This window comes from Nicotiana tabacum, chromosome 22 (genome assembly GCF_000715075.1).
Source record: "Nicotiana tabacum cultivar K326 chromosome 22, ASM71507v2, whole genome shotgun sequence".
Classification (NCBI taxonomy): domain Eukaryota; kingdom Viridiplantae; phylum Streptophyta; class Magnoliopsida; order Solanales; family Solanaceae; genus Nicotiana; species Nicotiana tabacum.
Genome location: NC_134101.1, coordinates 180,126,971 through 180,150,749, shown reverse-complemented (window position 1 = coordinate 180,150,749; position 23,779 = coordinate 180,126,971). Strand labels below are relative to the sequence as shown.

The following is a 23,779-nucleotide window of genomic DNA, read 5'->3' as shown; positions in this document are numbered from 1 at the left end:
CGGGTTCGACATGGCACCCAGAAATCTTTAGCTTATGCGTTGTGTGGCTCGATTCAGGTCTATTGGGCCTGAACGCAAAGAGCCGACATGGAATGGGGATAAGACATTAAGATCTTGAATCTCCACTTTGCCGCTCCATTGTGTACCAATTGGGCCTGTTTTCGAGTTTGGCCCAAATTATTTAAACTCGTGAGTTCTATAATTGCAGTACGTCATGGGGTTTAGCTTCAAGGGGAAACATATCATTGTTTATTTATTTCATTTTAAGTCTTAAATGTCAACATAAATGTCTGTTGAGGTTTTTTTTTCGAGCTTCCACTTTACTTAAGTTAGACTATTTCAAATAATTGAGGAGTGCCATCCTAGATAAGACATAGTCTATGGCCCTCCGAGCTTTTAGTTTAAATACCCTTCAAAATGGAATTGAGGTGCGCCGCGCCAAATAAGACCTTAAATGCGTGGCCCTCATTTAATTGTTTCTTCCAAAATACTTAGAACTCGAGGCATGTCATTTAGCAAATTTCCATGGCCTTCGCAAAGTTAAAACGCGTAGTTGCTTTAGGCGCGTATTTTAATAATATTACCTTCATAAACTCGCGTGTGCATTTTATGTGACCCAAATCAAAATCTTAAAACGTTGACTAAAATGTGTTTAGGATTGCGGGTGCATTTCATGTGGCGCGATCCAAAGGCACGTTTTAAAACGACGTTCAATCTTCTTTAAAAATTAATTAAAAGCGGTTAAAAGTTTAAAATGACATCATAGGTTAAAACGTGTTTCTAAAATCAGATAGTTAAGTCGAATATAACAGTTGAGCGACCGTGCTAGAATCACGGAACTCGGGAATGCCTAACACCTTCTCCCGGGTTAACAGAATTCCTTACCCGGATTTCTGTGTTCGCGGACTGTAATACTGAGTCAATCTTTTCCTCGATTCGGGATTTGAACCGGTGACTTGGGACACCATAAATCTCCCAAGTGGCGACTCTGAATCTTTTAATAAATAATCCCGTTTCAATTGTCCTTTAATTGGAAAAACTCCCTTATACACCCTTTCATATGCAATTTATTCTTTGGCATATATATATATATATATATATATATATATATATATATATATATATATATATATATACATACATACATACATACATACATACATACATACATATATATAATACATATATAAGGCAATATATAATTATATATATATAGTTATATATAAACAATTTATATTAGTATATACATATATAGTTTACAAAAAATTGCCTTAAATAAAAATATTTTTTTTAAAAAATAGCCCAGAACGAAAAAGCCCGTTTGGCCCGAGACCATGTGGACTTAGGACCATAGTGGGCCGATTTCACCCATTGGGACCATTAGGCCCGGCCCGTTTAGGCCTGGGCCCGGACCACAATACCGCCTTAGAAATGGCGGTAATGGGTTTATCTGAAAAAGTAGTGGCCTTTTATATAGCCGGACATGTGGTGGTTTTAATTAACTCTTGCTCTTATATCAATTCGGTTGTGAGGTGTTGTAGTCATCCTTCAATCCACGGGATATCTTCCAAATGCTTCTGTTCAATTGCTTTTCATTTGACAGCTTATCCTGCATCAAATTACTTCACATCATTTGTCATTTGTGCTTTCTAGATTGCTTCCTATTTTGTTGCAAGGACACTCAACCTAGTAACTTTTTAAAATTCTCAGCTTTAAACTACAATACTCATTGCATTTTTCTATTTCTACTATACATAAGTGACTAAGGTGGACGAACACTGCGTATGGAAGTGGTACAAACTGCTACTGTGGATTGTACTCCATTCAGTCAGAAAGACTCACCCTCTAATTCACACGTGTATTCCACTCAAAAAAATTCACCCTCATTCACACAGTTATGCTGCTTTCTCACTCTCTCTTGAACCTTCTTACCTATTTTCAATTTTCTTCGAATTTCTTTTGCATCTTTGTGGTCTTCACTAGATTTCTCTTCAAAGCTTTTCCATTTTGTGTATTTTCTTCAGAGATTCTTCCTTTTGGCTAATTTGTTATCGTCCCGGTTCGAAGTTCTGGAAAGTTTTTTGTTTAATTAATCTTTTGCTTATTACACTTGATTTATGGTAGATTTTTGCTAGATTTACATATATCAATAATTCTATCTAACCGGCACATGCATATCTTTCAATGTTTGTTCATTTTTGAAACTGCGATTCTTCTTCTCCTTCAGTGCTTTGCCATTGGAAGATTAAGTCTTGCAGTACGAGTAACCACATTTCACTATCAGTTGGCATACTTTCATGGTGTTCAATATGTGTGAATGTTATAGTTAGTGATAGTTTCTTTCCTAATGTCTAATTTTGGTTTTGCTTCCAATTTCCAGTTATCTAATATTTTTCATTCTTAATTTAGTTGACACGATGCAAATGACTCTAAGATGGTTGATGATATGCCTGAATAAACATTAATAATTTTATTAGTAAATAAAACCTTTTAGGTTCCTGCATTTGAAATTGGACATCGTAGAAGATCTGTAGTTGATAAGAATAGATTTTCACTGTTTAAATTCATCTCTACTGATGGTTTCCCTATCTATTACATTATTATAATCACAACTACAAAAGTAATCATGTCTTGTGCTTCGGTCAAAAATATTACTCCTAGGTATTGTGATTGCTTGGTCTTTACTGATTTCTCGCGAAAAATTACTTATTTCATTTCAATGCCATTAAATTTGTTATATGCACTTTTTCATGTTCACTATAGTTCCTATCAAAAATATTTGTATTATTTTGTTAAAAAAGTAATAAAACAAAGGTCATTGTGGAACTAAGATGTGGTTGAAATGTGCTGAACTCTTTTGCATCAACAGCTGATGTTCTCTGTTAGAATTTAATGAAAAAAACACCTTTTAAATTCTTGAGTTTTCATATAGAATAGTATAAGAAAATTAGATGCCAGCTACTTTTGCATCTATGATTGACATTCTCTGATAGAATTTAAGCGAAACGATAACCTTCTCTTACATTAAAAAGAAGTTGAATTTATTTTTTTGTTGGGATAAGGTATTGGTGAACTTGATTACTCAAAATGAAGGATATTTGCAATGCTCTACTTAGAATCCTGAATCATGATGCTTCTGAGTAAAAAAATAGATCGGAGAGGCTTTAGGTTTTCACTACATTAGTCCATCCATTCACAAAATCTTTTATGCATTTATGATCTATATAGTGATATGTCCTACACTATTTAAAAGATCAGAGAATGCAGCTTCACTCAAATAAAGTAAATCTTTTACTATTTAATAGTATCTAAATCCTCAATATATCTACATTAATCACATAAATGCTGCTAATATAACATTTTATGATGAAATGATCTACCTACTTTTCAGGATACAATATATGTTTCAATATCTTTGCAACCAACAAGGAATTCAGAACTCCAGTTTTAGCTGTATTACTTGAAGATGCAATAGAACTATCAGTGAGCACTTACAAGTCCAAGGAGCAATACAAAATTATATCCGGTGAAGAAAAAAAAATACTTAATACATAATTGGTGTGGCAAATGGCTTCTTATCCATTGATGCGAATGTGATGGTAAGGACTTGATGTCACTGTATGTAATTTTATTTTATCTTGATACTTGGGGTGGACACCTTTGAGTTATGGATGTATTGGGTGCGGATGTTGATGGAAAAATCAACGGTGTCATGTTCGTTTGTCTTTATGTCATTTTCTTTTGTCCTTTCTCAAGACTTTTCATGTTTCTTTATACCTTTTCTTAAGAGTCAAAGTTGGGGTTATGGAAGCGATGTCATTGAATTTCAATATTTGTTAAAATGAGAGGAAGAGTAATTGATTCAAGAAAGAGAATCATAATCTTCTTTAGGAGTCACGGACTCATGAAAGATGCAGCGAAAACCTGTCTAATCTGGCATTGACTCATTAAATCTTCCATTTTTTTCTGCTCAGTCTTTTTCTTGTGTGATAGTTAGCTTATCAGAGTATTTGGCAATATCACTATGTACTTTCGGGGCTTGCTAATATTGAAGCTCCTTGATGCCTTTGCCAATCCAAAATATTGGTGCCTATTATGTTTTAGTTATCAACTTTAACCATGTTTATTCAAGAGTTGATTATCCCTTTGAAACAATATGCAGCAACATTTTTAAGTTAACAATTGTTTATAGTTTTGTTGTAAGTGTTATCATCTTTCCTGCATTCATTTGAATTACAATATTGATGATGATAATGTTCTATAATGTTTCTTAACATAGTTCTTGCTGTGAGATTTATGTTATTTACCTTTTCTTTAGGGTTAATATAAAGTTTTTCCTCAACTACCTTTTCAGGATGATAAATGGGGTCGTATATTAAGATACAGTGTTGTTATGATCTTAATATTATAAGGTTATCAACAATATATGACAAGGTTAAATAGTTATAACAGATTATTTGTGTGAATATATAGAGGTATAAATTACTATTTGCATTTACTTTTTCAGTAGGTGAGTAACTTTATCCTTGGTGATCGCTCTCATAAAATGTGACAACCATAATCCACATATAGCTGAAGAAAGTTCTTATTCTATTCTATATATACCAGGTTCCTTACAATGTTTAAGTGTACATATTTTGCCGTGGTCTCTTTCTCTTTCCATGTTAGAGAAATTGGGTGTGATGTGGTATTCTTAAACGTGCTAAACAGTTAGCCACTTTAGCGCAACCAGGAGTGGAGATGGCGGTTGGAGGATGTTGCTCAATCCTGCAATTACAAGACTTAGATGTTGCTAAATCCTGCAATTACAAGACTTCATTCTACAACATGATACTTCCTCCCATTATACCAATTGATCTTACACATCTGTACATTTCTCTAACTGTAAATCTGATAGATATATGCTCTCTGGAGGTACTTATTTTACACTTCTGAAGGATAACATGTGGATTGTTAAGCTAGAAGCTGTGGTTTACAGTTATGGGCAATAATAGCCTTCGTTGTACTTGGAGATGGGGACAGTCTTCCATGTTAACTTTTTTGGTACCAAACAACCGGCCATGGTCTACAATATTATAAATCAAGTTCTAAACTCGTGTGAAGGTGTCTTGAAGATGGGGACAATCTTCCAAGTTAACTTTTTTAGTACCAAACAACCAGCCATGGTCCACAGTGTTGTAATTCAAGGTCTAAACTCATGTGAAGGTTCCATAGTCTATGTTTGATATTTGGCAATTCTTTAGCAGAACGTATTCAACTGGAACCAAGTCTTATGACCCATTTGCGTATGTGCAGAAATGCATGTTCTACATATGTATTTCAATTTGAAGGATGTCTGTGTGGCACATTATGAACTGAAAGACAAGTTAATACTTTAAATTGGATTATTACAGTAGTACCTTAAAACACTTATGGAATAGTTTGCCTATGTTGGGCCCGTGCTAAGCACGGGTTTTCCTTCTCTAGTAAAAAGAAAAGAATCCCATGGGTCAATTGTGGTCAACAAAGTGAAGGTAGCCAAGACACTAGATCTTCTGCTGCTCTGTCCATATAAGACTCTAACATATGCTTCTTTATTTGAACTTGAAACATTCTTTCTATATTCACTGCATTTAAGTAGAAAGGTGCCTTATGGTTGATGTTGTTGAAAAGAGTGAATACCGAGCTTAACATATATGCTCGTTTCTTTCTAAGGTAGGTGCTCGTGAGTTTGTAAGAGTAAGTAGAACTGGAAGGCCTGATGATTTGCTAAACTCAACAATAGGAGGTTTTGGCAGTGGTGCTATTCTTGGACGCCTGCAAGGTCAGATTTACAACTCTCTCTCTCTCTTTTCATGTGCCTCTATCTTAGTAGTTCCTGTGCAAAAGGGGGCTACTGTGAACATTAACTCAAGATCTGGTCCATTCTTTTCAAATCTCATATGATCATGTTTTTACCTATGAAAAAAGGAAAAAAATGTTCAGTTGTTAATTTGTCATTGTAATTGTAGTCTAATTGAAGTAGCCGGTGGTCTGATTTTCCATCGACATGGTTTTTGCTTGTTGAAGCCAAACAAGAGCAACTAAACTTGCATAAGTCGTAGTTACTTGATTCCCGACATTGTCCATTCGAGCGGAAGTTCCAAATCCAGGAGACCGTTTAACGAGAAGTGGTTCTTTGAAAAACAAGAGGTTTATGTTTTTTTTAAAGATGACCTCATTAGAGGTTATGGATACTTGTTCAATGGCTTTCATTTTCAACTACTTCAGGAATCCGCGCATCACTTTAAGTATGCTAAAGATGTTTTACTAGGCCCATTTAGGAAGTGGTCTGCTTACTCCCTATTTTCCTCGACTCTGTTCGTGACTAGTCCCAATAACTGAAGGACGCATTTCCATTTGCCCTAGTTTGTCTCTAAAACAGTTTCTCTATGCATCCTTCTCATGAAACAGTTGTTCTATGCAATCAGTGTTAAATCTTTGTAATATCACTTCAAATATTTGTGCTCCATGTGTATTCTTACCTAGGTTAGGTTCCTGCTTTAACTTAATGTGACGACCCGGCCAATCGTCTCATGAGTTACCGCTCCATTTCCCCATTTCAGCTTCTTTACGCTTCGTTATCCGTGTTTTATGTGATCGAATTTATTAGTTCGAGTTCGGAGAGGATTTGGTAAGAAATAAGACACTTAGTCTCTTTTAAGAAGGCTTAAGTTGGAAAAGTCAACCGGATGTTGACTTATATGTTAGAAGGCTCAGAAATGAGTTCCGATGGCTCGGTTAGCTTTGGGAGGTGATTTGTGACTTAGGAGCGCGATCGAAATGGGTTTTGGAGTTGTAGAGAAGATTTAGGCTTGAATTGACGAAATTGATATTTTGGCAAATTCCGGTTGATAGGCGAGATTTTGATATAGGGGTCGGAATGGAATTCCGAGAGTTGCAGTAGCTTCATTGTGTCATTTGGGATGTGTGCGCAAAATTTCAGGTCATTCGGACGAGATTTGATAGACCTTTTGATCGAAAGTATAATTTAAGAGTTCTTGGAGTTCTTAGGCCTGAATCCTATGTTAAATTGGTGATTTGATGTTGTTGTGAGCATTCCGAAGTTTTGAGCAAGTTTGAACGATGTCATGAGATGTGTTGGTACAATTGGTTTGAAGTTCTGGGAGTTCCGGGTAGGTTCCGGGATATTTTAGTGCAAAAATCATAGCTGTAGCAGGCCTACAGGGGTTGCAGGCCCCAGAACTCAACCATGTGGTCCGCACAAAAATGAGTGCGCCCGCGGTGAGTTCCGTGCGGACCGCACAAAGTCGGATGCGGCCGCGGTAGGTGTCATGCAGACCGCACAAAGTGGTGTGCGACCGCGGTGGGGAACGATCCGCTGGTCCTACTTCGGAAGCTCATATCTTTTGATCCACAAGGAATTTTGAGGTGATTCAAAAACGAAAGTTGTAGCCCTTCGTGTCTAGTTTCCAGAAAGGTAAAGATATCGCAATTTGGACATCTGTAGCAAAAGTTATGGCCAAAATACTAAAGCCTGTCACTGTAGAGGGAGGCCTGTGCGGCCGCACGTCGCCTTTGCGCGGACCGCACTGGCTTGCGCGGACCACGTGCGTTTTGGTGCGGCCCGCATGAGCTGAAACCTGAGGGGTACCTATAAATACGAGGTTTTGGGTTTTATTTAATATTTTGACCTAGAGAGCTCGGATTTTGGCGATTTTTCGAAGGTTTTTCAAGAAATTCATCGGGGTAAGTGATTTTAACTTAGATTTGGCTAGGATACATGAATCTATCACTGAAATCATCATTTAATTCGTGATTTGAGATGAAATTTGGGAAGAAAATTGTGAAACCTTTCAAAAATGTAAAATGATGATTTGAAGGACCAAATGGTATCAGAATTGGATAATTTTGGTATGGTTAGACTCGTGAGGGTATGGGGATTCTGAAAATGTAAATTTTACCCGATTCCGAGACGTGGGCCCGGGGCTCGGGTTTTGCTAATTTCGTGATTTTTGATATTTTTCGAATGTTTTCGCTTGGGCTTTGTTCCCTTAGCATATTGTGACGTATTCGTTCTGATTTTGGGTAGATTCGACGCGCGTGGAGGCCAATTCGAGGGGCAAAGGCGTCGCGAGCTTGAGAATTAGCCAGTTCGAGGTGAGTAATGGTTGTAAATGATGTCCTGAGGGTTTGAAACCCTGGATTGCACATCGTAGTGCTATATTGAGGCAAGATACGCGCTGGATGATGAGCGTGAGGTCTTTCATTACTGGGAATTGTGACTTGGTCCATCCCGATTGATGATTTTACCGAATATTTGACTGAAATTCATTCGTTACCATCATGATTTGGGCTGATTGCCATATTTGGGCTTCAGACCAACTATTTGAACCCTTCGGGGATTTTTATCACTGTTTCCTCACTACTTGGCTTATTATTTGAACTCAGTCCTGTTTATGTCTACTGTTTTACAAACTCAGCCACTTTTACTCAGATTTGAAATTTAAATGATATTTTTACATCATGTTTTGGGCTGAGAACTACTGTTTACTAATGCCCAAGGGGCTTATGATGATTTCTGGACTGAGTGAGGCCGAGGGCCATATGTGAGGATATGTTGAGTGATATGAGGCCGAGGGCCTGAGATACTATTTATGCCATGCGGTGGCTTGAGTGATGTGAGGATATGCTGAGTGATGATGCCACGAGGTGGCTTGATATAACGCTTGGGCCGTAAGGGGCCCCTCCGGAGTCTGCACACCCACAGTGAGCGCGAGTACCCATGTGATTTGAAAACAGTGGTAACAATGACACTGTATTAGGGGTGGGCGTTCGGTATTTCGGTTCGGTATGTAAGAATTTCGGTTCGGTATTTTGGTATTCGGTTTATCAATTGTGTATACCAAATACCATACCAAAATATTTCGGTACGGTTCAGTATTTCTTATTTTGGTTCGGTACGGTTTCGGTTTAACAATCAATGAATAATCAATGCTAACAGTGCACATGCACAATTGAAATTTTCACTCTAAAAGAATCTGTTTTTCGATATATAACAGTGCACAACTGCACATGGCTGAAACAAGAATAACATATTATATTCTGGCAATTCTGGCTGAAACTCCTGTGATAACCAATTCACATGGCTTAAGAATAAGTGAAAAGCAAAAGCTGAACAAGACAACAACTTCTTTACAATCTGGCAATCTGCAGTTGCACGCCAATATACTGTATGTCATATTATACAATATTACAATCTGCATTCTGCACGCCAGTATTAGTATACACTAATACAAGTGAAAAGCAAAAGCTGGCCAACTGCACAATGCACATTACACAACTATATTAAACAACTTAAACACAGTTGACAGTTCAATACTGCAATCAACTGGCCAACTGCACATTACACAACTTAACACTTAACACAGTACACAATTGAATCTGTACACAACTACACAACACATTACACAACTTAACACTTAACACTTAAACACTGTGCAATAAAAATACAGTCCAACAAAAACAGTCTTAACACTTAAACACAGTGCAACTGGCCAACTGCAACAGTCTTAACACTTAAACAGTTAAATATAGAGCAACAAAAACAGAGAGGGCATCCCTCAACAGTCAACAAACAGTCTTAATTCTTAAACATGAATTCCAGGAAGACGCGCAAAGTAACTTAAACAACTCTTTGGATTAACATTATATACTTGACCACAATGTTTGCACTCTACTTTGCGAACTTCTCCGTTATCTTCTTTCACCACAAAGTATTCCCAAATATCGGAGCGTTGAGCAGTAGCACGGGGCATGATTGCACTTGAACCTAAAAAAAATATAAATCATAAGTTAGAATATTATAGTTTGATGATAATAAAACAAAACTACAAAATATTAAGTATATCATTATCACCAAACAAATAGAGTATTAAACTTACCACTCAAGATGCAAGTTGCAACTATACATTAAACAATGCTAGTAGTGCTTCCATTATTTTCCATATCTAAAGATAATACGACCAAATATGTCATACAAATGAAAAAGCATGATATATTATTTTGAATTAAAATACACACAAAATAATAAAGCTTACCAAGCTCGAGTTCCTCAAGATACTTCAAGTCTTCTTCAACACTAATAGGATTCTTCTCTTCTCTAAGCCAATCTTGAACACAAATAAGAGCTTGCACACATTTAGGAGTCAATGAACTTCTAAATGAATCAAGAATACGGCCACCAGTGCTAAACACGCATTCCGACGCCACACTAGAAATTGGAATTGCCAACACATCACGAGCCAACTCCGAAAGAATAGGAAATTTAGGATGTGATTTCCACCAACTCAAGATATCAAATTCTTCACTAAAAGGCTCTTGTTCTTCACTAATGTATTTATCCAACTTCGATTTAGCACCCCAACTTCCATTGTCTTCCTTTTTTTTCTTCAAGCTAAGCTTAGTCCTTATTTTTGATGCACTTATAACACTTCCACTAGATGTATTAGATGTGTTGTTAGATGAAGTAGAACTAGATGGAGATTGAGGACAAGATTCGGTTGAATGCTTTTTTAGATACTCTCCAAACAAAGAATTCATATAAGCATACACCTCAACATTTATTTTCTTCCCTTTTTCCTCCCCAAAAAGTTCTTCAAGTGCTCCCTCAACATATTCAAATTTGTTACGTGGATCCAAGACGGAAGCAATAAAAATCATTTTATTCATCTTTTCAGGCTCACCCCAATACTTCTTGAACTTTTCTTGCATTTGCTGAGCCATTTTTCTCAAATGCTCATCCTCACTAGCTAAACACATTTTCAAATGACAATAAAGTTCAGATACATCCTCAAAATGAGAATTACAAGTGACATAACGTGAACCTGAAACTGTTTTAGTTAGCTCGTGAAATCTTGCAAGAAACTCTATCACATTCCTCACATTCACCCAATCATCAGATTCAAGAGGACCTGCATTTCCACCATCTTTACAAAGATGAGAACATTGATAAGCAGAAAATCCATCATAAAAAAGATGCAACTTGTCAAAGGCTTTTTCAAAGTGTTGTGCTGTATCCAACATCAAATAGGTGGAATTCCACCTGGTAGGAACATCCAAACACAACGTTTTGGTACATTCTACCTTTACATGTGCACAACACTAAACTTTAAGGTCATTGCAAGCGAAGATCTCACATACCTCACAATATTTCTAACACGTGTCATAGAAGCATCAAATTCTTTCAAACCATCTTGCACAATTAGATTTAGTATATGAGCCATGCATCTCACATGAAGATGTTTACCACTCATCATATTAGTTTTCCACATATCTAACTGTTTAGACAATTCTTTGACAGTGACATCATTTGAAGAAGCATTGTCCACAGTAATAGTGAAAACCTTGTCTAATTTCCATTCAAGCAAACAATTCCTAATAGCTTTAGTCATCTCTTCACCCTTATGACTAGTGATAGGGCAAAAATTAAGTATTCTTTTATGCAACTTCCAATCCCTATCGATGAAGTGGGCTGTCAAACACATATAATTTATTCTTTGTAATGAAGTCCAAGTGTCTGTTGTTAGGCAAATTTTTGGTTGTGCTTCTCTAAAAGAACTTCTTAGATTTTGCCTCAATTCACCGTAAACTTCATAACAATTCCTTGTTATTGTTCTACGAGAAGGAAGACGAAATAGTGGTTGAGTTTTTCTCATAAACTTCATAAAGCCTTCATTTTCTACAAAGCTAAATGGTAGTTCATCAGTAACTATCATCTCAATTAAGGCCCTCCTAACCACTTTTTGATCAAATTTCCAAATTGATCCTTCATCATTTTGGCAAGATTGAAAATTTATCTTTGTTTGACTATTATCTTCTGCAATTTTAAGTGGGTATTCTTTGCATCTAGGCAAATGATTCTTCAATCCTGTTGTTTCATTCTTAGATGAATTAGCAGCATAAGCTTGTTTACAATATCGACACCGTGCTTTCCCAACCCCATTAACCTCAAATTTATCAAAATGGTTCCAAACGTCAGACCTAGGTTGCATTGCTTTCCTTTTCTTGGAATCTTGAGTATCAATGGTGTTGGTGTTACTATATACCGTAATAGGTAAACTTTCACTAGAACCAACATCACTTACTTATGTTGAGTGATTGTGAGGTAGCCCAAGGGGTCGATACTGTACTGAGAGTGAGCCCCAGGGGCTGATACTATGCTGAGCGATTGATACTATGCCCGAGGGGCAGATTTCTACTTGTTAATTACCTGTTAAATTACCTATTTTACTTGTTTTAAAAAGGAATATCATTTGATTTCTTCACTGATTTACTGGTTTAAGTGATTTTACTGCTTGATATGGAATTGCTTTGTGCCTTTACGTGTTTTCATACTTTCAACCATTATTTGTAATTATTACTCACTGAGTCGGAGTATTCACATTACTCCCTGCACCATGTGTGCAAATTCAGGCATAGCAGAGTCCGCACCTGAGCGCTGATTCCTTCCAGGCTAGGCAGTGATTTGGAGTTACGAGGTAGCTGTTGACGTCCGCAGCCCCTTGTCTCTCTTATCCTCTATCATTTATGTTTTCTTCAGACTGTTGTATCGGATTCCGTACTTTGTAGACCTATAGCAGATTCTGTAGTAGCTCATGACTTGTGACACCCCGGTTTAGGCTGTGTCAGGATGGTTCATACTGTTATTATTGTTAAATTCCGCAATTTGTGAGCATTATATTATATGTTATTACCGTTATGATGATAAACTGTTTAAAAGAGGTGTTCCGTTTTGGTCTAGCTGGCCTTGTCTTCAAGAGAGGCGCCATCACGATCGACTTCAGGAATTGGGTCGTGACAAGTTGGTATCAGAGTCTAGGTTACTTAGGTCTCACGAGTCATGAGCAGGTTTAGTAGAGTCTCGCGGATCGGTACGGAGACGTCTATTTTTATCCTCGAGAGGCCGCAGAACCTTTAGGAAAAATTTCATATTCTTGAAACTCTTGTCGTGCGAACTTGTTGGTCCGAGTACTAAACTTCTGATATTCCATTCTCTCACAGATGGCGAGGACGCGAGCTACCGGACGAGGTGGACGACCACCAATGCCACCCACTGAAGCCACCAGAGGCCGTGGACGCGGTCGTGGACGTGGTATGGGCAGAGCAGCGAGGGCAACACCTGTTGATGCATCGACTGCGCCGGCTCCGAATCAGGCTCCCGCTATGGACGCTCCAGCAACACCAGTTCAGGCACCAGTTGTGCCTATCGTGGTTCCGGGTCTTCAGGGGGCCTTGGCACAGATCTTATCAGTTTGCACTGACTTGGCTCAGGCAGTTTCAGCCACTACAGCAGCAGCCACTTCACAAGCCGGGGGGAGGCAATCAGACCCCCGCTGCTCGCACACCTGAGCAGGTAGTGCTGGGACTACAGACATCGGGGGCACCTCCAACTCAGCCGGTTGCACCAACTCAGGAGTTTATTGTACCAGTTATGCCGGATGATGAGCATCGTCGTCTTGAGAGGTTTGGTAGACTCCAGCCTCCGTCATTCAGTGGTACCGAAGGCGAGGATGCTCAGGGTTTTCCTGATAAGTGTCAGCGGATGCTCCGTACAGCTGGGATTCTTGAGACTAGTGGTGTGGCATTTATCACCTTTCAGTTTACTGGGGCTGCCTTCACATGGTGGGAGGCGTATGAGAGGCGTAGGCCGGTTGGAGCAGCGCCCCTTGGCAGCAGTTCTCCACTCTCTTCTTGGAGAAGTATGTGCTGCAGTCCCGCAGAGAGGAGCTGCGTAGGCAGTTTGAGTGGTTGCGACAGGGGGATATGACTGTGTCACAGTATGATTCGAGGTTTTCTGAGTTGGCCCGTCATGCCATTTGGATGGTTCCGACAGATTGTGAGAGGATCAGGGGATTTGTTGATGGCCTTAACTATCACCTCCGTATTCTTATGACCCGAGAGAGGGTGTTGGGTGCTACGTTCGAGGAGGTGGTCGATATTGCTCGCGAGATTGAGACAGTTCGCCGTCAGGGTCGAGAGGAGACGGAGGCCAAGAAGCCTCGAGGATCTGGCAGTTATAGTGGTGCTTCTTTGAGGGGCCAGTTTCAGCATGGTAGAGGCCGTTCTTTCAGGCATGCTCAGTCAGCCCGCCCAGAGTATCGCGGGGCATCTTTGGGTCATGGTCATCATGGATCTCAGCGGGTCCAGTCATCACTCAGTGCCCTTCCAGCCCAGAGTTCATTTCATGCCCCGTCAGTTCAGGGTTCTTCTATGCCGAGTGCATCAGCTGGTCACTCCGGTGTAAGGGGTTCCCTTCAGTCCCCTTCTCCAGCACCTGGGAGTTGTTATGAGTGTGGAGAGTTTGGACATGTGTGGAGGCAATGTCCTCGTCGTATGGCTGGTTCATCTCAGCAGAGGGGTCAGCCCTCGACTACTACTCCAGTTACCTCACCACCCGCCCAGCCAGCTAGGGGTGGAGGTCATGCAGCTAGGGGTCTCCCTAGAGGGGGAGGTCGATCAGGGGGCGGTCAGGCCCGTTTCTATGCACTTCCTGGCAGGCCAGATGCTATTGTTTCAGATGTTGTCATTACAGGTATTGTTTCAGTCTGCCACAGAGATGCCTCTGTATTATTTGATCCCGGTTCCACCTTTTCTTATGTGTCATCATACTTTGCTCGTTATTTGGGTACGCCCCATGAGTTTCTTGCTTTACCTGTTCATGTATCTACCCCGGTGGGCGATACTGTTGTTGTAGACCGTGTGTACCGGTCATGTGTGGTGACTATTGGGGTCTGGAGACCCGAGTGGATCTATTGCTATTGAGCATGGTGGATTTTGATGTCATTTTGGACATGGATTGGCTATCTCAGTGTCGTGCTATTCTAGACTCCCATGCTAAGACAGTCACTTTGGCTATGCCAGGTGTACCGCGGATCGAGTGGCGTGGTGTGACTGATTATATCCCTAGTAGAGTGATCTATTTCTTGAAGGCCTAACGTATGGTTGGGAAGGGTTGCCTTTCATATCTAGCATTTGTGAGGGATGTTGGAGCTGAGACTCCTAGTATTGATTCTGTCCCAGTTGTGAGGGATTTTCCCGATGTTTTTCCTGCAGACCTGTCGGGCATGCCACCGGACAGGGATATTGATTTTGGTATTGACTTGGTGTTGGACACTCAACCCATTTCTATTCCGCCATATCGTATGGAACCAGCAGAGTTGAAGGAATTGAAAGAACAACTTCAGGAACTCCTAGATAAGGGGTTCATTCGGCCTAGTGTGTCCCCTTGGGGTGCACCGGTTTTGTTTGTGAAGAAGAAGGATGACACGATGAGAATGTGCATTGATTATAGACAATTGAACAAAGTAACAATCAAGAACAAATATCCTTTGTCTCGCATTGATGATTTATTTGATCAGCTTCAGGGAGCGAGGGTGTTCTCCAAGATTGATCTCCGTTCGGGTTATCACCAGTTGAAGATCAGAGATTCAGATATTCTTAAGACTGCTTTCAGGACCAGATATGGTCATTATGAGTTTCTTGTTATGTCTTTCGGGCTAACCAATGCCCCAGCAGCATTCATGCATCTGATGAACAGTGTATTTCGGCCTTATCTGGATTCGTTCGTTATTGTATTCACTGATGATATTCTGGTGTACTCGCGTAGTCAGGAGGAGCACGCAGCACATTTGAGAGTTGTGTTACAGAGACTGAGGGAGGAGAAGCTTTATGCAAAATTCTCCAAGTGTGAGTTTTGGCTCAGTTTAGTGGCTTTCTTGGGGCACGTGGTGTCCAACGAGGGTATACAGGTTGATCCGAAGAAGATAGAGGCGGTTCAGAGTTGGCCCAGACCGTCCTCAGCCACAAAGATTCGTAACTTTCTTGGGTTAACAGGCTATTATCGCCGGTTTGTTTAGAGATTTTCATCCATAGCATCGCCCTTGACCAAGTTGACTCAGAAGGGTGCTCCATTCGTATGGTCGGACGAGTGTGAGGAGAGCTTTCAGAAGCTCAAGACAGCCTTGATCACAACTCCAGTGTTGGTTTTGCCATCAGCCTCAGGTTCATATACTGTGTATTATGATGCTTCAAGAGTTGGGATTGGTTGTGTGTTGATGCAGGAGGGTAGAGTTATTGCTTATGCTTCTCGGCAGTTGAAGCCCCATGAGAAGAACTACCCCGTTCATGATTTGGAGTTGGCTGCCATAGTTCACGCATTGAAGATTTGGAGGCATTACTTGTATGGCGTATCTTGTGAGGTGTTCACTGATCATCGCAGTCTTCAGCATTTGTTCAAGCAAAAGGATCTTAATTTGAGGCAGCGGAGATGATTGGAGTTGCTTAAGGATTATGATATCACTATATTGTACCATCCGGGAAAGGCCAATGTGGTGACCGATGCTTTGAGCCGAAAGGCAGTGAGTATGGGGAGTTTGGCATATATTCCAGTTGGGGAGAGACCTCTTGCGGTTGTTGTTCAGGCCTTGGCCAATCGGTTCGTGAGGTTGGATATTTCGGAGCCCAGTCGAGTGTTGGCTTGTGTGGTTTCTCGGTCTTCTTTATATGATCGCATCAGAGAGCGCCAGTATGATGATCCGCATTTGGCTTGTCCTTAGGGACAGAGTCCAGCATGATGATGCCAGAGATGTGACCGTCGGTGATGATGGTATGTTGAGGATGCAGGGCCGAATTTGTGTGCTCAATGTGGATGGGCTTAGAGAGCTGATTCTGGAGGAGGCCCATAGCTCGCGGTATTCCATTCATCCGGGTGCCGCGAAGATGTATCAGGATTTGAGGCAGCACTATTGGTGGAGAAGAATGAAAGAAAGATATTGTGGGATTTATAGCTCGGTGTCTCAACTGTCAGCAGGTGAAGTATGAGCATCAGAGACTGGGTGGCTTGTTTCAGCAAATGGTTATTCCCGAGTGGAAGTGGGAGAGAATCACTATGGACTTTGTGGTTGGACTTCCTCGGACTTTGAAGAAGTTCGATGCTATTTGGGTGATTGTGGATCGGCTGACCAAGTCTGCGCACTTCATTCCTGTGTGTACTACCTATTCTTCAGAGCGGTTGGCAGGGATTTATATCCGGGAGATTGTTCGGTTGCATGGTGTTTCTGTTTCCATCATCTCAGATAGAGGTACTTAGTTTACTTCGCAGTTTTGGAGAGCCGTGCAGAGAGAGTTGGGTACTCAGGTAGAGTTGAGCACAACGTTCCATCCTCAGACGGACGGACAGTCCGAGCGTACTATTCAAATATTGGAGGACATGTTGCGTGCTTGTGTTATTGACTTTGGAGGTCCATGGATAAGTTTCTACCACTTGCAGAGTTTGCTTACAACAACAACTACCAGTCGAGTATTCAGATGGCTCCATATGAGGCTTTGTACGGGAGGCGGTGTAGATCTCCGGTTGGTTGGTTCGAGCCCGGTGAGGCTAGACTATTGGGGACAGATTTGGTTCAGGATGCCTTAGAGAAGGTGAAGGTGATTCAGGAGAGGCTTCGTACAATGCAGTCACGTCAGAAGAGTTATGCGGACCGGAAGGTTCGAGATGTGTCCTACATGGTCGGTGAGAAGGTCTTGCTGAAGGTTTCGCCCATGAAGGGTGTTATGAGATTTGGGAGAAAGGCAAGTTGAGTCCTCGATTCATTGGGCCTTTTGAGGTGCTTCGGAGGATTGAGGAGGTGGCTTATGAGCTTGCTTTGCCATCCAGCCTGTCGAGTGTGCATCCGGTATTTTATGTTTCTATGCTCCGAAAGTATATTGGGGATCCGTCTCATGTTTTGGACTTCAACACGGTTCAGTTGGATGACGATTTGACCTTTGATGTGGAGCCAGTAGCTATTTTGGGTCGCCAGGTTCGGAAGTTGAGGTCAAAGGATATAGCTTCAGTGAAGGTGCAGTGGAGAGGTCGGCCCGTAGAGGAGGCTACCTGGGAGACCGAGCGGGAGATACGGAGCAGATATCCTCATCTATTTGAGGCTTCAGGTATGTTTCTTGACTCGTTCGAGGACGAACGTTTGTTTAAGTTGGGGAAGATGTGACGACCCGGCCAGTCGTCTCATGAGTTACCGCTCCATTTCCCCATTTCAGCTTCTTTACGCTTCGTTATCCGTGTTTTATGTGATCGAGTTTATTAGTTCGAGTTCGGAGAGGATTTGGTAAGAAATGAGACACTTAGTCTCTTTTAAGAAGGCTTAAATTGGAAAAGTCAATCGGATGTTGACTTATGTGTTAGGAGGCTCGGAAGTGAGTTCTGAGGGTTTGGTTAGCTTCGGGAGGTGACTTGTGACTTAGGAGCGCGATCGGAATGGGTTTTGGAGTTGCAGAGAAGATTTAGGCTTGAATTGACGAAATTGATATTTTGGCAAATTTCGGTTGATAGGCGAGATTTTGATATAGGGGTCGGAATGGAATTTCGAGAGTTGCAGTAGCTTCATTGTGTCATTTGGGATGTGTGTGCAAAATTTTAGGTCATTCGGACGGGATTTGATAGACCTTTTGATCGAAAGCATAATTTAAGAGTTCTTGGAGTTCTTAGGCCTGAATCCTATATTAATTTGGTGATTTGATGTTGTTGTGAGCGTTCCTAAGTTTTGAGCAAGTTTGAACGATGTCATGAGATGCGTTGGTACAATTGGTTTGAAGTTCCGGGTAGGTTCTGGGATGTTTTAGTGCAAAAATTATAGTTGTAGCAGGCCCCAGAACTCAACCATGCGGTCCGCACAAAAATGAGTGCGCCCGCGGTGAGTTCCGTGCGGACCGCACAAAGTCGGATGCGGCCGCGGTAGGTGTCATGCGGACCGCACAAAGTGGTGTGCGGCCGCGGTGGGGAACGATCCGCTGGTCCTACTTCGGAAGCTCATATCTTTTGATCCACAAGGAATTTTGAGGTGATTCAAAAACGAAAGTTGTAGCCCTCGTGTCTAGTTTCCAAAAAGGTAAAGATATCGCAATTTGGACATCTGTAGAAAACGTTATGGCCAAAATACTAAAGCCTGTCACTGTAGAGGGAGGCCTGTGCTGCCGCTCGTCGCCTTTGCGCGGATCGCACTGGCTTGCGCGGACCACGTGCATTTTGGTGCGGCCCGCGTGAGCTGAAACCTGAGGGGTACCTATAAATACGAGGTTTTGGGTTTTATTTAATATTTTGACCTAGAGAACTCGGATTTTGGCGATTTTTCGAAGGTTTTTCAAGAAATTTATCGGGGTAAGTGATTTTAACTCAGATTTGGCTAGGATACATGAATCTATCACTGAAATCATCATTTAATTCGTGATTTGAGATGGAATTTGGGAAGAAAATTGTGAAACATTTCAAAAATGTAAAATGATGATTTGAAGGACCAAATGGTATCAGAATTGGATAATTTTGGTATGGTTAGACTCGTGAAGGTATGAGGATTCTGAAAATGTAAATTTTACCCGATTCTGAGACGTGGGCCCGGGGCTCGGGTTTTACTAATTTCGAGATTTTTGATATTTTTCGAATGTTTTCGCTTGGGCTTTGTTCCCTTAGCATATTGTGACGTATTCGTTCTGATTTTGGGTAGATTCGACGTGCGTGGAGGCCAATTCGAGGGGCAAAGGCGTCGCGAGCTAGATAATTAGCCATTTCGAGGTGAGTAATGGTTGTAAATGATGTCCTGAGGGTTTGAAACCCCGGATTGCACATCGTAGTGCTATATTGAGGCAAGATACACGCTGGATGATGAGCGTGGGGTCTTTCACTACTGGGGATTGTGACTTGGTCCATCTCGATTGATGATTTTACCGAATATTTGACTGAAATTCATTCGTTACCATCATGATTTGGGCTAATTGCCATATTTGGGCTTCGTGCCAACTATTTGAACCCTTCGGGGATTTTTATCACTGTTTCCTCATTACTTGACTTATTATTTGAACTCATTCCTGTTGATATCTACTGTTTTACAAACTCAGCCACTTTTATTCAGATTTGAAAGTTAAATGATATTTTTACATCATGTTTTTTGCTGAGAACTACTGTTTTACTAATGCCCAAGGGGCTTATGATGATTTCTGGACTGAGTGAGGCCGAGGGCCATATGTGAGGATATGCTGAGTGATATGAGGCCGAGGGCCTGAGATACTATTTATGCCATGCGGTGACTTGAGTGATGTGAGGATATGCTGAGTGATGATGCCACGAGGTGGCTTGATATAGAGCTTGGGCCGTAAGGGGCCCCTCCGGAGTCTGCACACCCACAGTGAGCGCGGTTACCTATGTGATTCGAAAATAGTGGTAACAATGACACTGTATGATGCAATTTGGTCAGGTAACAATGACTGACCATTATGTTGAGTGATTGTGAGGTAGCTCGAGGGGCCGATACTGTACTAAGAGTGAGCCTGATGGGCTGATACTATGTTGAGCGATTGATACTGTGCCCGAGGGGCGGATTTCTTCTTGTCAATTACCTGTTAAATTACATGTTTTACTTGTTTTAAAAAGGAATATCATTTGATTTCTTCACTGATTTACTGCTTTAAGTGATTTTACTGCTTGATATGGAATTGCTTTGTGCCTTTACGTGTTTTCATACTTTCAGCCATTATTTGTAATTATTACTCACTGAGTCGGAGTACTCACATTACTCCCTGCACCATGTGTGCTGATTCAGGTATATCAGAGTCCGCACTTGAGCGCTGATTCCTTCCAGGCTAGGCAGGGATTTGTAGTTACGAGGTAGCTGTTGACGTCCGCAGCCCCTTGTCTCTCTTATCCTCTATCATTTATGTTTTCTTCAGACTGTTGTATCAGATTCCGTACTTTGTAGACCTATAGCAGATTCTGTAGTAGCTCATGACTTGTGACACCCCGATTTGGGCTGTGTCGGGATGGTTCCTACTGTTATTATCGTTAAATTCCGCAATTTATGAGCATTATATTATATGTTATTACCGTTATGATGATAAACTGTTTAAAAGAGGTGTTCCATTTTGGTCTGGCTGGCCTTGTCTTCACGAGAGGCGCCATTACGATCCGGTTCGGGGATTGGGTCGTGACACTTAAGTACTAGGTTATTATGTAATGATGAAGGCGCTTATGCAAACAACCACATTGCTGGTGAAGTTGTTACTACCCAGTAAAAAGCTTCATTCATTTCGAGATTTGATATATGCTTGTGCAAAAAGACCATTGATATTAGAAGATTGGGCCCTAAAATCTTGAAAAGGCTATAATGGGTCATCTTTAGTATTTTTTGTTTCTCAATCATTGATCTTGAAGTGACAAAACTCAGTGCTGATCTGAAGCTTTGTGTATTTCCCTTTGACTCTCCAATTTTGTTCCAGATCGCCGCCCTTTCAATGTGAAAGTAAAAGTTCTGCTACCAATATCTGATTTCATTTTTCATCACTTCCATTTTTCCATGGTCATGCCGCTATTTAAAATCCTTTGTGTTTCGAAGCAATTTGAAAATGAGATGACCGCCTTTCATCTATGGGTTCTGATTTCTTAATCTAAGATATCCTATGCCTCTGTCTTAAAGCCATGCTATTCATCATGGTTGATGTTTATGAACCCGATAATTGCCTTACCTGTGCTTCTTGATGAAATTGTTAGGTGGTCAACTTGGTGCTGTTCGTTATTCAGTCATTTTTGCAGTTGCTGGAACGACAGTTGATTATGCTACCATCAAAATAAAACCAGCCTTGAGAAGTTTCTATGACTCTATTGTCAATAGGAAAGATGATTGGTTAAAATTGTCTGAGTGGTCGCCAATCAAAGTGCTTGATGAGGAAGCTCTTGCAGCAAAACGTGCCCGGGAAGAGCAACTATACAGAAGTGTCCACAATCTGAACAAGGAGGAGTCCTGATATTTAAGTACCTTTTTGCAAGAGGCGCTGCCAGAAGTTGAGAAGGAAAGGGTCTACTTCCATTTCCATGCCCTTCAGGTTAAAGACGAGCAGAAAATTCAAGCATTAGTATTCAACATTTCGTGTGCCTCCTGAATCTCATCGTGGCAAAGGGGTGAAACTTCTAATTCGTGTGTCCTGCATATTTACTGATGCTATGGATATGGCAATAATTCTTCGCTTATACCACAATTTGTTAGTAATACAATCGACATTTCATTTTCTTTTGAGTTATCAAACTCGACTAAACTTAGTAAATGAACGTTTTGAGTACAATGCTCAAGTTTTTGAGCAAGGGACCATTTTATTGTGATAGTTAAAAAATCATAATCGCTGTTGGATTATGCTGATGATCATGCATTAAGCTTCTGCGCTTCTTTCATGTGTCGCAAACCACATTACCATCAAAATTTATTTCATTTATTTCGTACTAATGATACTGGATAATTGATGTGTTTTGAATTGAGCTTTTAGAGAGAGGGGTTAGAGGGCAAGAATAATTGAGGAAACTTGAAACTCATTTCATTGTGTAATGCAATGATCATCTTTCATGTCAAAAGATACAAGTGTCACACCCTTTTTTTTTACTTCACTGACCCCTTTAAAATAATAAAAAGTGATTTTTTGAAGCTCAAACGGATTTTCAAATTCAAAGTGATAAAAAAATTGTGTTTCGAAGGATTTTTCAGAGTCGCCACCTGGCATTTGGATTCGATGTGCTAGGTCACCGTTTTAAAAATAGTTTTCCTTCAAAACATGTTTGACTCTAAAACTGACTGCACCGGAGATTCTAGATAAAGGGGTTCATTTGACTCGGGGAGAAGGTGTTAGACATTCCGCGAGTCCCGCACAAAGTCTACGGGGCATTCCCTAGATAAAATAATGAACTAAAGGGAACAACCTCTTGTCTCAAAGCTCAAACAAAATCCAAAGGCTTGCCTACCCAAGTGATAACGGCCTAAACATAATCCTAGCGATTAAAAATAATAAGAATAAAATAAAATGATATTAAGTTTGATTCACAGTTTATGACCAAGAGCCATTTTTTATTTTCATAGATTATTTCCCCGACCCAACCCTTCAAAATGTCGCCATTTTCATTCAAAATTCTTTCTATGTCTTCATTCTAAAAATGTATAGAACAGATCTTATAAAACATAATTCAGTGAAGCTAACCAAGATCAAAATCATAACAGATTAATTCAATCATTCAAAGAACAAATTAAGCAAAGTAATAGTGAAGCAACTTGTTGCTCCCAAATGCACACGCAAGTATATATGGTCGATAAGTAATATAGGATTGTAAGTCCAGATATCGTACCCACAGAGACTTGTAATTAACTATCAACTAAATTAAACCAAACAATTAATCTATTCAAGCGAATCCTAACGTATGGATATTTAACTAAAATTACTCTAGAGTAATAAATTAAGAGATTAAAGAAAACAAGTTGGCGAATCATAGAGACGAATTCAATGTGAGTGAATATTCTAGAGCTATGGGTTAGCTAACAATCTCGTTGAGTTTTTCACTTAAATCGTCTAATTAATTATCTGGTTTATTGGTTGACAAGGTTAATATTGTTCGTAACCTTCTCCTGAAGTACAACTCGCCTATTTAAGCTAACCTAACGCATATATTCCTATGGAATTAGGATTAACGAGAACACATTTATAATTCCCGTATAATAACCAAGCAACGCGATTATGTATATTCCTATCCTAACCGCTAATCCGCCCCTACTCAGAGTTAAGATGTTGCTCTACTCAATCTTATATGTAATCTTGAATTCCCTCTCCCGAGTTCAATCCTAGATTCGTAGATGGTATTCAATTGGTGATCAAGCAATCAAATAATTAAGCGCAAGATTGAATAAATAAACAATATGATAAAATAATAAGAACATTTCAAGCT

At 40.3% G+C, this 23,779-nt stretch overlaps 2 protein-coding genes across 13 annotated transcripts; one reads left to right on the top strand and one right to left on the bottom strand.

Annotated features, from left to right (window-relative positions):
- The first annotated feature begins 1,496 nt into the window (after nt 1–1,496).
- Nucleotides 1,497–22,206, top strand: LOC107778711 (uncharacterized). 12 transcript variants are annotated; one of them, XM_075243709.1, is made up of 5 exons: nt 1,497–1,894; nt 3,392–3,599; nt 5,699–5,803; nt 13,042–14,572; nt 21,572–22,206. In XM_075243709.1, the coding sequence occupies exons 4-5, from the start codon at nt 13,804–13,806 to the stop codon at nt 21,823–21,825; spliced, it is 1,023 nt and encodes a 340-aa protein (XP_075099810.1). In that variant the 5' UTR covers nt 1,497–1,894; nt 3,392–3,599; nt 5,699–5,803; nt 13,042–13,803; the 3' UTR covers nt 21,826–22,206. The 12 variants fall into 12 exon arrangements, 4 of the variants coding, with proteins under 4 accessions (XP_075099810.1, XP_075099811.1, XP_075099809.1 ...); XR_012704877.1 differs by lacking the exons at nt 1,497–1,894; nt 13,042–14,572 and adding exons at nt 8,072–8,139; nt 20,628–20,692 and having other exon boundaries at nt 1,901–3,599; nt 21,572–21,711; XR_012704883.1 differs by lacking the exons at nt 1,497–1,894; nt 13,042–14,572 and adding exons at nt 8,072–8,139; nt 20,628–20,692 and having other exon boundaries at nt 1,901–3,599; nt 5,695–5,803; nt 21,572–21,711.
- On the bottom strand, nt 8,146–12,441 carry LOC142176363 (zinc finger BED domain-containing protein RICESLEEPER 2-like). Its single transcript, XM_075243706.1, has 2 exons — nt 9,924–12,441; nt 8,146–9,811 (listed from the first exon to the last, which is right to left on the bottom strand). Exon 1 carries the CDS (start codon nt 11,062–11,064, stop codon nt 9,952–9,954), a length of 1,113 nt encoding a protein of 370 aa, XP_075099807.1. The 5' UTR covers nt 11,065–12,441; the 3' UTR covers nt 8,146–9,811; nt 9,924–9,951.
- Nucleotides 22,207–23,779: the final 1,573 nt, after the last annotated feature.

Coding starts and splice junctions, on each gene's coding strand:
- LOC142176363 (XM_075243706.1), bottom strand. CDS start 11,064: ATGTTGGATACAGCACAACACTTTGAAAAAGCCTTTGACAAGTTGCAT.
- LOC107778711 (XM_075243709.1), top strand. CDS start 13,804: ATGACTGTGTCACAGTATGATTCGAGGTTTTCTGAGTTGGCCCGTCAT. Junction 14,573..21,571: donor TTCAGATGTTGTCATTACAG/GTATTGTTTCAG, acceptor TGAAATTGTTAG/GTGGTCAACTTGGTGCTGTT.